Genomic DNA, 13519 nt, shown 5'->3' on the forward strand with positions numbered 1-13519 from the left:
ATGATGTGTAGACCGCTTGCTTTTCCCCTTGTTTTAGCCCCGCGCAGGTGCCGACTCTCGGCATGTGCAGAGGCACGGATCACCAGTGTGGGATCGAGGGGTAGTCGATGATCTGCTGCATCCGCAAATGACAGTTGAGTATTGGAACAGCAAAATTCTCAAGCAATTCGACTAGAAAATACAGCGGGACAGGAAAGGAGGCCAGGCACCGGAACAAAGACGGCCGAACATGGTCTGCCGTCCCTGATTGACGATGCCATTGGTCCCTGGGGACTCGTGGCTCTTGTAGCTTTATCGGACATAAACGGATCCCACTTTTCATGCGCTGCGTGTTCTTTTTCCATTTTTTGCTTTGGTCTTTTTTTTAGGCGAGCCAAATACCCTCTGTACAGAAATCACTGCCTAACCTCTCAACACCGGGACCACTGTTTGGTCTGAAGAGAGTTTAGTTCGGAGGGATTAGCGAAAGTAAACCAATTTTTCATTAGCTCGAATCCACAAAAAAAGGGGGATATTAGCGCAAATGGAATGGAAATCAGGAGAACTCCGGGGCTCACGAGAACCCCGGAGCCCGGCGGAGTCTCACGTGCGGGCCATACTATTTAATTCCAGGTCTACCTTCCTTCCTCTCTCTTTCCCCCCAACAATCCAATTACCACTTTCCCCTTTACTACCTTTACGGTTCGTATAAGCCTTATCAATAGGTTCGATCACATCTCGTCGAGACGTGATCACATACTACCGGCACCATTTTCTCCACACACCTCAACTCGTAAGTTCTAGACCATGGAGCACATTGGCTCCAATTGCAATACTGCAGCTTTGGAACAAAAAATTGACATGTTTCCTTTCTCTAGGCGCCACCACCCGTTCAACGGCCGACGCACCTCCAGCCGCGGAGGAGCACCGGATCAACCACTTTACACTCAGTAAAGCTTCCGCGCTCCACAGTTTCTCTTCAAGTTCACTCTCTTCAATCCCGTGAACACAATGGCTCCTCACGCTAGCTCGGATGGTGCCAATGGCTCAGTGAACGGGCCGGCTCGTCAAGATTCTCCTCTGTTTACCGTCCAGTCGCCCAATGTCCAGTACACGGCCGACGAGATCAAGAGTCAGTATGTCTACCAAACTACCGAGGTCACTCGTACTACCGACAATAAGTTGGTGGCCACCCCCAAGGCTACCAACTACCACTTCAAGGTGGACCGTAAGGTTGGCAAGGTCGGTATGATGCTGGTTGGTTGGGGTGGAAATAACGGTTCCACCGTCACCGCTGGTATTCTTGCCAACCGCCGCAAGCTTTCCTGGGATACCCGCGAGGGTCAGCAGTCTGCCAATTACTATGGCTCCATTGTCATGAGCTCTACCGTCAAGCTGGGCTCGGATGCTAAGACCGGCGAGGAGATCAACATCCCCTTCCGCGATTTGCTTCCCATGGTCCACCCTGACGATCTGGCCATTGGTGGTTGGGACATCAGCAGCCTGAACCTCGCTGCTTCCATGGACCGTGCCCAGGTGCTCGAGCCTAGCCTTAAGTCCCTTGTCCGCAAGGAGATGGCCGAGATGACCCCCTTGCCCAGTATCTACTATCCGGACTTCATCGCCGCCAATCAGGAGGACCGTGCCGACAACGTCCTCGAGGGTACCAGAGCTTGCTGGGCCCACGTCGAGAAGATCCAGCAGGATATTCGGTAAGTCTGGAATCACACCCGTGACTTGTAGAAATCATTTGCTAATCCTGGATGTAGTGACTTCAAGGCTCAGAATGGTCTGGACAAGGTCGTTATCATGTGGACTGCCAACACCGAGCGTTACGCTGATATTGTCCCTGGCGTCAACGATACTGCCGAGAACCTGATCAACTCGATCAAGACCGGTCACGCTGAGATTGCCCCGTCCACTGTGTTTGCTGTGGCCGCTATTCTAGAGGGTAACGTGCCGTTCATCAACGGTTCGCCCCAGAACACCTTTGTCCCCGGTGCCCTTCAGCTTGCTGAGCAACACGGTGCCTTCATTGGCGGTGATGACTTCAAATCTGGCCAGACCAAGATGAAGTCCGCCCTGGTCGACTTCTTGATCAACGCCGGTATCAAGCTCACCTCTATTGCCAGCTACAACCACCTGGGTAACAACGATGGCAAAAACCTGAGCTCTCAGAAGCAGTTCCGCTCTAAGGAGATCTCCAAGTCCAACGTCGTCGACGATATGGTCGCCGCTAACCACATCCTTTACGAGAAGGATGAGCACCCTGACCACACTGTCGTCATCAAGTACATGCCTGCTGTTGGTGACAACAAGCGTGCTCTCGATGAGTACTACGCTGAGATCTTCATGGGTGGCCACCAGACCATCAGCTTGTTCAACATTTGTGAGGACTCGCTCCTGGCCTCGCCCTTAATTCTCGACCTGGTTATCCTGGCTGAGATGATGACTCGTGTCAGCTGGAAAACCGATGCTGAGGGCGCCGAGTACAAGGGTTTCCACAGCGTGCTCAGCATTCTCAGCTACATGCTCAAAGCTCCTCTGACCCCGGCGGGTACTCCCGTCGTCAACGCTCTTGGCAAGCAGCGCTCGGCTCTGATTAATATCTTCCGTGCCTGCGTTGGTCTCCAGCCTGAGTCTGAGATGACCCTTGAGCACAAGCTTTTTTAAGGGTGGTTCTCTGGGCTGCCTCTTGGTCCTTTGAGCTATCTGCTAGTTATCCAACTTTAGTCGCTCCTTTCTCAATATAAGAACGAAACATTTGTATCGCCCATACAGTTTTTTTTTTTTTTTTTTTTTTTTTTGCTCCAATTGTAATTGTATTTGCAGTAAATTCTGTACGCCTTGTTATATTGCCCTTAAGAGTTCCTATTTATTCCTTGGTCGCACCAAGTTCAGAGTACGCATTCAAGGCCAACTGGCCACCTAAGTGTGCATATAACACATTGCTGCCCTGTATCTCGCCACGCTTGATCATGTCCACCATACCCGCAAAACTCTTGCCTTCGTAGACCGGGTCCGTGATGAAAGCCTCCATACGAGCGGCATACTCGATCGCATCCCATGTCTGACGATCAGGGATTCCATAGATTCCGGCATGGTATCTATCATCCAGAATGACGTCCGCATCGGTAATATCCTCCGCAGTCAGACCAATCTTGTTAGCGGTATTGCGAGCAATGCGAAGGACCTGTTCGCGCGTGGCATCAACAGTCGCAGATGCATCAATACCAATGATTTTCCGCTTAGGGTCTGTCGGATGCAAGCGCTCCAGAAGCTTGAAACCCGCAATCATACCTGCAAAGGTAGAACCCGTCACAGCGCAGACAAGAACAGTATCAAAGAAAACACCCTGCTCCTGCTCCTGCTGCCGAACCTCAAATGCCCACCGTGCGAACCCCAAACCGCCAAGTGGGTGGTCCGACGCCCCAGCCGGGATATAGTAAGGCTTCTCCCCCTTCGCCTTGGACTCCTCAACCACCGCCTGCGCGGTATTCTTGTGCTCGATCCCGAATCCAGAAGGATCTAATCGCACATCTGCGCCCATAAGACGAGATAGTTGAATATTGCCGACAGAGTCATACCCCTTGTCCGTCCAGTCAACCCAGTGCTCCTGAACCAGACGAGCCTTCATACCCGTCCGCGCTGCGACGGCTGCAACCTGGCGGGTATGGTTGCTCTGGACACCACCGATGGAGACTAGTGTGTCACATCCTTGAGCTTGCGCGTCCGCCAGGAGATACTCCAATTTGCGGGTCTTGTTACCTCCATAGGCGTAGGCGGAGTTTAGATCATCCCTCTTGGCATAGATGGTCACTGGCGGGTAGGTGCTTGAACGGGCGAGATCGGCACTGATGCGGGGAAGGGCGTGGATTGGCGAGGGCCCAAGGAGGAGCGGAGTTCGCGCGATGGAGGCGAAGGGCTCGGGGAGGGTGAGCGTTTCTTTGGTCATTGCAGTATATTTTGGTTGGAAGACTGGGACGTATGAACGATTTGAAAACCGGTTGATTGAGTGAGGACAAACGAGCCCTTGCAACTGACAGGAATTGAAGTATGAAGAGTAGAAGTCAATGATTGAAGCAGGTTAAAATAAAGATAACAGCCGCGAGGATACGCTGTTTATAAGTTCATGCTTTCGCTCTCTCCTTCCAATCCTCAGTCCGGACATCGTCCGTCGGTGGTATCATGTCTGCACCGTGAAGATCACCCCATTGGGAGTATCCCTATCTAGGACCGCGATGTTCTCTCCGATGGACTACCGACATCGGGCAGCTTATCGACATGCTGCGGAGAAAAGGTGGAGAACGCGGACTCTGCCCGCCTCGACTCAAGTGGCTGTGAGACCTGGTATCTGACCAGGATCGCCGATGTGGGAATCGAGTGGAATATGGTACCGTCCACGACGCCGAGTGTAAGCGATCCTGGCCAGAGCTGAAACAATTTGGATGACCCAAACAGGATCCTTGGAGAAACGGTCTACTGTAGGTACTGTTAATTTAGTGGGCCGTTGTACTAAGACGTAACACCCACAAGGTGCCGCGGGGTGAGGACCTTGGATGTTCCTCTCAGTCCTAAAAGTCAATTGGAATCCCTAGGAATTAGAAAACAGCATGAATGATGTTTTCCGAGGAAGCTTGCACACAAGAAAATCATATTTCACATCAGGTCTTTTGAGAATCATCGACTATTTTAACATATTTCTTATTTATTTCATATCCACGACACAGCGAACACAGTCACCCTGCTTCATCTGCTCAAAGGCAGTGTTGATGTTGGACAGAGGCTCGCGATGGGTGATGAACTCGTCAACCTTCAGCTCGCCGTTCAGGTAGTCGTCAACCAAGCCGGGAAGTTGGGTTCGGCCCTTGATACCACCGAATGCACATCCCTTCCATACACGACCGGTGACCAATTGAAATGCTGCGAAAGGAGGCATGTTAGCGACAACGTTCGAAGAAAATAAGGGTCATGCAATGACTTACGCCGGGTGGAAATCTCCTGGCCAGCCGCGGCCACACCAATGACAATGCTCTCACCCCAACCCTTGTGACAGGCCTCGAGAGCAGCGCGCATGACACCGACATTACCTGTGCAGTCGAATGTGTAGTCGCAGCCACCGTCAGTCATCTCAATCAGGTGCTCCTGGATGGTTTTGCCAGACAGTTTGGTGGGGTTAACGAAGTGGGTGGCACCGAACTTGCGGGCCCAGGCCTCCTTGCCGTCGTTGACATCGACAGCAATGATCATACCAGCCTTGTTCTTAACTGCACCCTGCATGACGGACAGACCGACACAGCCAGCACCGAAGACAGCCACGTTGGAGCCCTCCTCGACCTTGGCGGTCACGACGGCAGCACCGTAACCGGTGGTGATACCACAACCGAGCAGACAGGAACGGTCGGTGGAGATCTTGGGGGTGACAGCGACAACGGAGATATCGGCGACAACGGTGTACTGGGAGAAGGTGGAAGTACCCATAAAGTGCAGCAAGTCCTTGCCGCGAGCCCGGAAACGCGAAGTTCCGTCGGGCATGACACCCTTACCCTGAGTGGCACGAATCTTACCACACAGGTTGGTCTTGCCAGACTTGCAGAACTTACACTCACGGCATTCCGGGGTGCTACGCTGGTCAGCTTCCGAATCCTCATATTTGAGACAGCAATGCAAATTAGAACCTACTAGAGGGCGACGACGTAGTCGCCAACCTTGACGGAAGTCACACCTTCGCCAACGGACTCAACGACACCGGCACCCTCGTGACCTAGGACGACGGGGAAAGCACCCTCGGGATCCTTGCCGGAGAGAGTGTAGGCATCTAAATGGTGTCAATCTTTGTCATACTTTTCTTGCATGGCGGGGTTTATAGCGGAGCTTACCAGTGTGGCAGACACCAGTGTGGTGAATCTGAATGCGCACCTCGCCGGCGCGAGGAGGAAGGACCTCAATATCCTCGATGGAGAGCGGCTCGCCAGCACCCCAGGCAACCGCAGCCTGTTAAATTAGATCAGTATTTTCGTTCTTCTCTTTTGCTTTTTCCCCCTCTTTTCTTTTCTCTCATGACTTCTTTTATGCCTTTGTCAAATGAAAATTGGTGGCGTTCCGGCGCGGGGATGGACGACGTCATTGTTGGCGGGGTTGCATAGAAGCTCTTACCTTGCAAGTGATGGTCTGCCATTAATCATGTTTAGCTTTCAGATCGCAATGTGATCAATGTTGATCGGAGAAATAGAAAAATTTACCTGTCCTACTGTGCTAGCCATAGTGTATGATGTCAAGGAATTGATATCCACACAACTGGACGGGTGTTAGTAGATTGATAGTGATGGTGAGGGGGGGGGGTGGTCAATACGAACAATAAGGTTGACAGAGGAAGAAGAGGGAAAAGATGGGTTTTTGAAGGGAAAGTTCGCGAAAGGAGTGGAGCCGGCAGAGTGAGGGGAGTGGGGGTGGCAGGAGAAGAGGAGTAGATGAGGAGGATGAGGGGCGCTTCTCGAATATCTCGGTCTCCAACGGGTACTGGGCCCGATGCCGGGCAGGGATGGTAAATTCTCAGAACTTAGAAGCTAGATTCTGGATCGGGGGAACCGGGTCAATCAGCCGATGACGGCCTAAGGAGCTGAAATCCGCGTCACAGATCCATACAGACGCGATTAGATACTATGAAGACTCATGGCTTATCTGTGCCCACAGTCGGGAACCGAAATAGGCAAAGTTTTCCGCAATTGGGGCTACATATGCAAGTATCCCCCCAATTGTAAACCCAATCGAACTTTTGGGACATGAGAGATGCATATCCATGGGATTTGCTCATTAAGAAACAATGAAAACTTTAGTCACATCAACTGCGGCAATGCTACATTTTTATATTTGGGGGAATCAGGGATGGGGGAATTCGCTTTCGTTCCCGGTCCATCCCGTCCCGGATTTCACTATGGTACACGAAGAGAACCAAGCCTTGTTGGATGTCCTTGGTCTGCAGTGACCATACGAAGCTCATCCATCCAAGCTGGCTTCTATCAGAAACAGGGAGGTTTTCTGGAGCACTTTCCTCCTAACCCTGCGCACCCGAGGGGGGGTCTCCTCGGATCTCATCCAGTTCAACCATTTTTAAATTGAAGCGTTGCTTTACTGGGGGCCCATCTGACCACTCTGCATCATAGCAGCGTTCTGCTCCTGGAAGCGCTCTTGCAGGCGGGCTGAGCTCTTCAGGTGCTTGTCGACACAGCGCATGACGCACTGCTCCTCACGGTTGATGAGAGACTTGGTGGTGAAGTCGTTCACACAGTCATCGAAGCAGCGCTGGACCATTTTGGAGTACATCTGAGCAGCAAGGAATCTGAGTCAGCTTGAAGGATTGCATAAGGGGAAAGAGGACAAGATGATTTCTCGCCAGGTGTGTTAAGGATTGGGGTTGGTGGCTGTTCCACTGGTAGCACCAATTGGAGGCAAAGATGAGACGGTAGGGTTGGCACGTACGGTCATAAATTCCTTCAGCTGCTTGCGCTCCATGCGGTTCTGGAACTCGCGCTGCTCTGATGCGTTGAGGCTAGATATTCGATCAGCTTCAAATCTTCCGTGAAACCACAATCTCCTGACCGTGTGGCTGAAAAGCAAATCAGGCGCAATAGACAACTCACCCTTCCATTATGTAGTGATGTAAAGTGCAAAAGGAAGAATTCTGAGGCGAGGGTATTGAGATAAGGTCCGGATGTTGATGGTTCGTGATGCCGGAACACGCCTGCAAGCTCCGAAGCTGTTTCTTTCGGGCCGCAAGTATATTGATCCGACCTGCCTGGTGAATAGACACGTGATTCATATCACCTGACCGGCATCCGGGGCTAGACACCTGACAAGTCTGGAACGGTCACATGATCTGTGGGACCGTTTGCGGCGCCAAATGATTCGATTCAACTTGGTCCTTTCTGTACCAGAGATCACTGTCTGCTCCTTAATTACAGATAAATTGGAATCGTCCAGTCACGAGATTCCGCCCATCTCCCCTAAGAATAAATTATCGACCATGTATTGGTGACGTTCATTGGTGGTTAATTAAGACCGGTGCCTGGCTCCACACCAAAGGTACCTCCCCCAGTATGCCGCCTACCGAGCGAGTCCAGGTACCTGGATCCGGGCACAGCCAGACCCCTAAATTAGAACATGAACATCCCGTAATTCTCAAAGTCCAGACAATTCGACGGAATGTGGGATGAAAACATCGTCCAATTCGATCTTCCAGCTCGACCGTTTAGTTCCAATTCAGCTTTAATCCTTCAAAGTTGTTTTGCGCCCCCCATGCAACATCTACCGACCGCCTCTCGAATCTATATACAAAGTGACAGCCGACCCTGACCCAGTTTAACCCAGTTTCATCCCCGGCCTCGAACCTTGGGTCTGCATGAGATGACTCGACATAATCGATTTCTCTGAATTTCCCTTTCCCCTTTTCCAACGCCATTAAATCGAATACTTAACCCTCTACCGCATACACGGACAGAGAGGGCGTGCGCTCTGAAGAAACCGAGGAGCCCACAACGCCCTTGGCTCGTGCTCATCCACCTCCCCTCCCCCATTATTGTGATTCGACTCGAACCCTTTCCTTCCCACCCTTGTCCATCCCTTCTTCCTTCCCCTTGGAATAATTATTCGCGGGCCCGTTCCTCCCCTATATCCCTTTCCACCCTTCGCTCCTGTCTCGTTCGCTCTTTGGCCCAGCCCCAGGTATTTCCCACGGGCGGTGACGTGCACCTTGACATTCCCGCGATTTCTCCCCTCCAAATCGCTCGCTGAAAATCCTCGAATCTCGAACCACCCAAAATCTCGCCTACTACGTAAGATCTCGCCGGCGCCGACGCTTTTGATCCGGGCCCTACCATGGTGACCGGCAAATCGCAACCGGGCGTCGAGCCGGTCCAGTTGCCCGCGACCTCCTCCGAGCCCGTGGGCGCCACCTCCCCACCGTCCAAGCGAGACCTGGCATCGTGGTGGAGACAGTTCAAACGAAACACAAGAAAAGATGAGCTGAAAGGTGCGTTGGTTATCTCGGAAGTTCCAGCCTCGTATGCTTGCCGGGCAACTTCAAGGACTCCCGCATCATATTGCATCCTGCGTCATCGGCTACCGGCCGCTCGCCAATCTCCACCCCCTGAGGCATCCAACCCTCCGGGCGCATGGAAATGGCCGGAAATCTTCTCTGGCTACTAGGAGCGATTAATTTACCCGATGAGGTTTCATTTTGCGCAAATATGAGTTTAAGCTAACGCTCTGCGAAATAGAACCGCCCCGAGGCATCTTTGGCGTGCCGCTGAACGAAAGCATCAAGTATGCGAATGTGGCAATCTCCCTTACCAATGAACATGGCGAGAATTTCATTTATGGATACGTCCCGATTGTCGTGGCCAAGTGCGGTGTCTTTCTTAAAGAAAAAGGTGCGTGGAACTATTAAACGCTCCCCCAATCCCGTTCGTTTGAGCTGACTGGCTTGTCTGGACCTTAGCCACGGATGTGGAAGGAATATTCCGACTCAACGGATCTGCGAAGCGCATCAAGGATCTTCAAGAGCTATTCGACTCGCCTGAAAGATACGGAAAGGGTCTGGACTGGGACGGATATACGGTCCACGACGCGGCCAACGTGCTGCGGCGATACTTGAACCAGCTTCCGGAGCCTATTGTTCCGTTGGAGTTTTATGAGCGCTTCCGACAGCCTTTAAAAGCGTACCAGAAGCAGGTACAAGAGGAGACTGAGACAACAGATGCAGAGAAGTTTGACCATGCGAATGCCGTTCAGACCTACCAGAATTTGATTATCGAACTGCCACCGCTGAACAAGCAGTTGTTGCTGTATATTCTGGATCTCCTTGCTGTTTTCGCCTCCAAGTCAGAACAGAACCGCATGACTTCAGCCAACTTGTCTGCGATTTTCCAACCGGGCATGCTGTCGCACCCGCAACACGATATGTCGCCTGAAGAGTATAAGCTAAGCCAAGATGTCCTGATTTTCTTGATTGAGAATCAGGATCATTTCCTGGTGGGTATGAATGGTACCAAAGCTGATGAACAGACCATCAAAGAGGTCCAGGCTGGAGTTCAGCCCAAAATCATCATCCCTACAGCCCAGCCTGCCACCGGCACCAAATCACCCAACTCTACAATTCGACGATCAGCCTCGAGTGCCAGCGGGAGCACAGAAGGCCACCGCAAGATAGATTCACTTCGTCGCAATGCTTCCGTATCATCTCGCAACTCACGGACTTCGCGTGTCTCTAACACGGTCCCCAGCCCCGGCACCCCTACCTCCATGTCTGGCAGTATTCATCGCAGTAATACTCTTCCTTCCAAAATGGGCCCTGTTGTTGCCTCCGCACGGTACGCACGGGCAGGTGAGAGCGGCTCGGCCAACCCATCCACCCTCTCGGTCTCCCACGCCAGCTCTCGTTCGGCGAGTCGAGAACCATCTCTACGTGAGGAGACTGAACAAAAACCGGAACAACGAAATAACAGCCAGGCTGCGTCCACGTCATCGACCGGCTCAGCCTACGTTCACACCTCGACTCATGGCCCTATTCCCCACGCGGCCGCGGCACGCCTCAGTATTAGCGACCTTCCTCGGCCGCATGAGAACCTCGATACACCAACCTTACCACCCCATCAACCTCAAGTTTTACCGCCTCAAGTTGTTACTCCAACTCGTGAGCGTAAACTCTCCAACCTTTTCGCCAAATCTCCACCTCCGGATCGCGATAACCGAGAGCCACGACAGCCGAATCGTCTCAGGAAGAAACGGATTCCAGGCAGTGCAAGCATCAGCGCACAAAGTTCCGCAAATTCCTTACATGGATCATCCTATGAGCCACCTCTTGAACACTCCTCAGAATCGAGGGCTGGAAGGCGGTCTGTGGATATGACAGTAGGAGAAGCCACTCCAAAACCTCCCAACACAGCAACTCTCAGTAACCCTGATTGCCCATCGGACTCTCACCTCATGTTGGCTGAGGGCACTGCGCATCCGAATTACAACGACACGTCCTTGCGACCGCATCAGTCAAGGACACCATCTATGAATTCGCGATCCTCATTCACGGACGCCTCTGACTTTGAACAGAACGATGAAGGCAGCCGTGCCGAGCGCCGAGATCATCGCCGTAGCTGGCGCTTTAATCGTTCTGCAAAGCGCAGTAGTGAACAGGTCGGCCTTGGTCTTGCATCTCCTCCCCTTGGGGCCACTAATCCCGAATTCCAGCAAAGTACTAGTTCAATCGGCAGTGGCGCCCATCAGAGTAACGATCCTTCTGGCCAGCCCCTTAGTCTGGATGCTGGTATCCAAGCCAATTCCGTGTCTAGTGCCGAACCAGAGAAGAAGAGTTTGTTTGGGAAATTCAAAGCCAAGGTGGCCCAAGTGCGCGATGGTGGTCATGATCGTGAGCGAGTCAAGAGTCCTAGTCGCTCCGACAGTGAACCATCTACTGCCAGCCAACCACTTTCTCCCACGGCCAACCACACAAATGGCAATCCCACGATAGAGGTACCAAGTGACTTGCCCAAGGACGACTCATTACGCTCCCCGACATCACCTTTGCCAGGAGCAGGTCTACCACCTTCGATTCCCGAAGAACCACATAGCCCAGAGGTGACATCAGCTGGCCCAGTGGTAAATTCTTCAAGAGAAGTTCCAGCCACAGTTCCCGAGTCCACAAAGCCAGCGGATATCCATGAGCCGGCCCAAGAGGTCTTTGCAAAAGAGACATCCGTTTAAGACATGTGGCACTTTCCGGGGTTATCGCTATATTTAGATACGTTTGTTTTGCCTGATATCCTGTACTTGCTTCCATCAGCCTTCTCATGAATTACCTTACGATTGATTCTTCTCAGACATTGTTTTGTCGGGGCTGTAGGTCGTACTATGGCCCCAGGACGTTTGAAGTTTAGCTGGCGCTTGCTGATTCAAGCCCCTGGTCCATTGCAGCGGCTATTTGATGATTTGTGAACCATGCAAGCCCCTATAGCTATTGCTGTATTCCCTTTGTTCCCACTTATATCTATTTTGACTTTCAGCTTTGTGGTTACATTTAGCAGTCACGTTGCTATGCGATATGGCTGTATGTATGCTCGTATGATATTCAAGCTCGGTGTCCATCCGTCCGTGTTTGTTCTACTCTGCATGAGTACTTGGCGTTGGGATTCTCCAAATAAGATCTGGATGGAAAGTGGATGTCCCTGACGTTTGCCTGTCTTGCTTTCGTTGTCCTGTATATTCATGTATACACTATTCAAATCAGCCTCAATCTGAACACTTATGAAATGTAACTTCAAAGGCCGAGAATCGGATTGTGGCCTGTAATATAAGGCAAAATAGTCACCATGCCTGCCTGATGGCCCAGGCAGGCAACCACCATGCAATCAAGGCAAACAATCACTCGACCCTTTTACCCGCGCGAACCGGGAGCTTCATAGACACACGGAGCAAGGGGAAAAAAAGAACAACTCACCGGAACGAACGGCGAGGTTATACGCCATGGCCTCTCATTCTCAAGTCTCTTCAATCAATCAGGCCAACTCGTTATCCCAGGCCCCTATCGAAAACCCCTCTGCGCCCCCCATCAATATTCTCCCCTCCAAACTAGCGCAAGCGTATTCATATGCGCACCCCATACTTCTCTTAGCAATATGTGCTGCACGATTCGAGGCATTGGTAGCCAACCCAGTGCAGGAGCTGCTTGCTGACCTGCCCTGGTTGGCTCTGCTCCAACTTTTCTACGTGATACTCTGTCTTCCGCCTGCCGCATCACCAGCCGCAGACAGTTCATCTGCAAGTGATGCAAAGGCAACACGCTCCCGTTCAGGCAAGCCTGGCTATCGCCGAAAAAATTCTGGCAAGAACGTCTGGGCTGCTGTGTGGGCCAAGTTGATGGTATACGCGCCCATAGTCTACAGTTGAACAAGTTTGCGGGCTTGATGTGCTGACAAGACAATTATAGCCTGCCTGCGTTTCGCTAGGTCTGACATTGCTTGCAACTCCAGTAATTGCAGCGCTCCTCGTCATGTTCGGCGCCCCGCTCACCACTCACAATTACGAAACCGTACTCTGTGCAGCCCACATGGCCCTCCTCTCTGCTTCTCAGCTGGCATACGTCCACGGTGTTGATGGTCACGTCTGGAAGGAGGTTTGGGGCATCGCTCGGCCTGCAGATAGTGTCTGGGGAAGTGCCCTCGGCACAAGCCTGGGCGCCTGGTTTGGTGCCATCCCTATCCCACTGGATTGGGACCGCCCATGGCAAGCGTTCCCCATTACCATCCTGGCTGGCGCATACATTGGCTATGCGCTGGGCGCATTGGCCTCCCGGACACCTCTGCTCTATGGTAAACGCATCCAATTTTCCTCGAACTCGGAGGAAGAAGACGAGAAGAAGACCAACTAGAGACTATAGCCTATTGCTTTGAAAGGTTACATGATCTCTAATAGCTTACATGTATTCCACACGAAGCTAGGTCCGCAAAATTACATGTACCACTATTTGGATATACAAACTTCGCAATCGATA

At 52.0% G+C, this 13519-nt stretch overlaps 6 protein-coding genes across 6 annotated transcripts; 3 read left to right on the forward strand and 3 right to left on the reverse strand.

The window, feature by feature from the left end:
• Positions 1-990: 990 nt before the first annotated feature.
• On the forward strand, positions 991-2652 carry N7484_010208 (inositol-3-phosphate synthase INO1; the record flags this gene model as incomplete). Its single annotated transcript, XM_057120595.1, has 2 exons — positions 991-1691; positions 1749-2652. The coding sequence occupies 2 exons, from the start codon at positions 991-993 to the stop codon at positions 2650-2652; spliced, it is 1605 nt and encodes a 534-aa protein (XP_056970150.1).
• Positions 2653-2854: 202 nt separating this feature from the next.
• Positions 2855-3934, reverse strand: N7484_010209 (putative 1-aminocyclopropane-1-carboxylate deaminase; the record flags this gene model as incomplete). Its single annotated transcript, XM_057120596.1, has 1 exon — positions 2855-3934. The coding sequence occupies one exon, from the start codon at positions 3932-3934 to the stop codon at positions 2855-2857; it is 1080 nt and encodes a 359-aa protein (XP_056970151.1).
• A 753-nt stretch (positions 3935-4687) lies between these two features.
• On the reverse strand, positions 4688-6242 carry N7484_010210 (bifunctional alcohol dehydrogenase/S-(hydroxymethyl)glutathione dehydrogenase; the record flags this gene model as incomplete). The annotated part of the gene is made up of 6 exons (XM_057120597.1): positions 4688-4902; positions 4965-5602; positions 5662-5797; positions 5859-5973; positions 6136-6150; positions 6222-6242. 6 exons carry the CDS (start codon positions 6240-6242, stop codon positions 4688-4690), a joined length of 1140 nt encoding a protein of 379 aa, XP_056970152.1.
• Positions 6243-7107: 865 nt separating this feature from the next.
• On the reverse strand, positions 7108-7627 carry tim9 (protein transporter TIM9; the record flags this gene model as incomplete). Its single annotated transcript, XM_057120598.1, has 3 exons — positions 7108-7302; positions 7459-7528; positions 7620-7627. The coding sequence occupies 3 exons, from the start codon at positions 7625-7627 to the stop codon at positions 7108-7110; spliced, it is 273 nt and encodes a 90-aa protein (XP_056970153.1).
• Positions 7628-8853: 1226 nt separating this feature from the next.
• Positions 8854-11733, forward strand: N7484_010212 (uncharacterized protein; the record flags this gene model as incomplete). Its single annotated transcript, XM_057120599.1, has 3 exons — positions 8854-9007; positions 9255-9407; positions 9476-11733. The coding sequence occupies 3 exons, from the start codon at positions 8854-8856 to the stop codon at positions 11731-11733; spliced, it is 2565 nt and encodes an 854-aa protein (XP_056970154.1).
• A 759-nt stretch (positions 11734-12492) lies between these two features.
• Positions 12493-13396, forward strand: N7484_010213 (PIG-F family protein; the record flags this gene model as incomplete). Its single annotated transcript, XM_057120600.1, has 2 exons — positions 12493-12888; positions 12956-13396. 2 exons carry the CDS (start codon positions 12493-12495, stop codon positions 13394-13396), a joined length of 837 nt encoding a protein of 278 aa, XP_056970155.1.
• Positions 13397-13519: the final 123 nt, after the last annotated feature.

The sequence above is a fragment of the Penicillium longicatenatum genome (assembly GCF_028827895.1).
Source record: "Penicillium longicatenatum strain IBT 33135 chromosome Unknown contig_6_segment0_segment0, whole genome shotgun sequence".
Lineage (NCBI taxonomy): Eukaryota > Fungi > Ascomycota > Eurotiomycetes > Eurotiales > Aspergillaceae > Penicillium > Penicillium longicatenatum.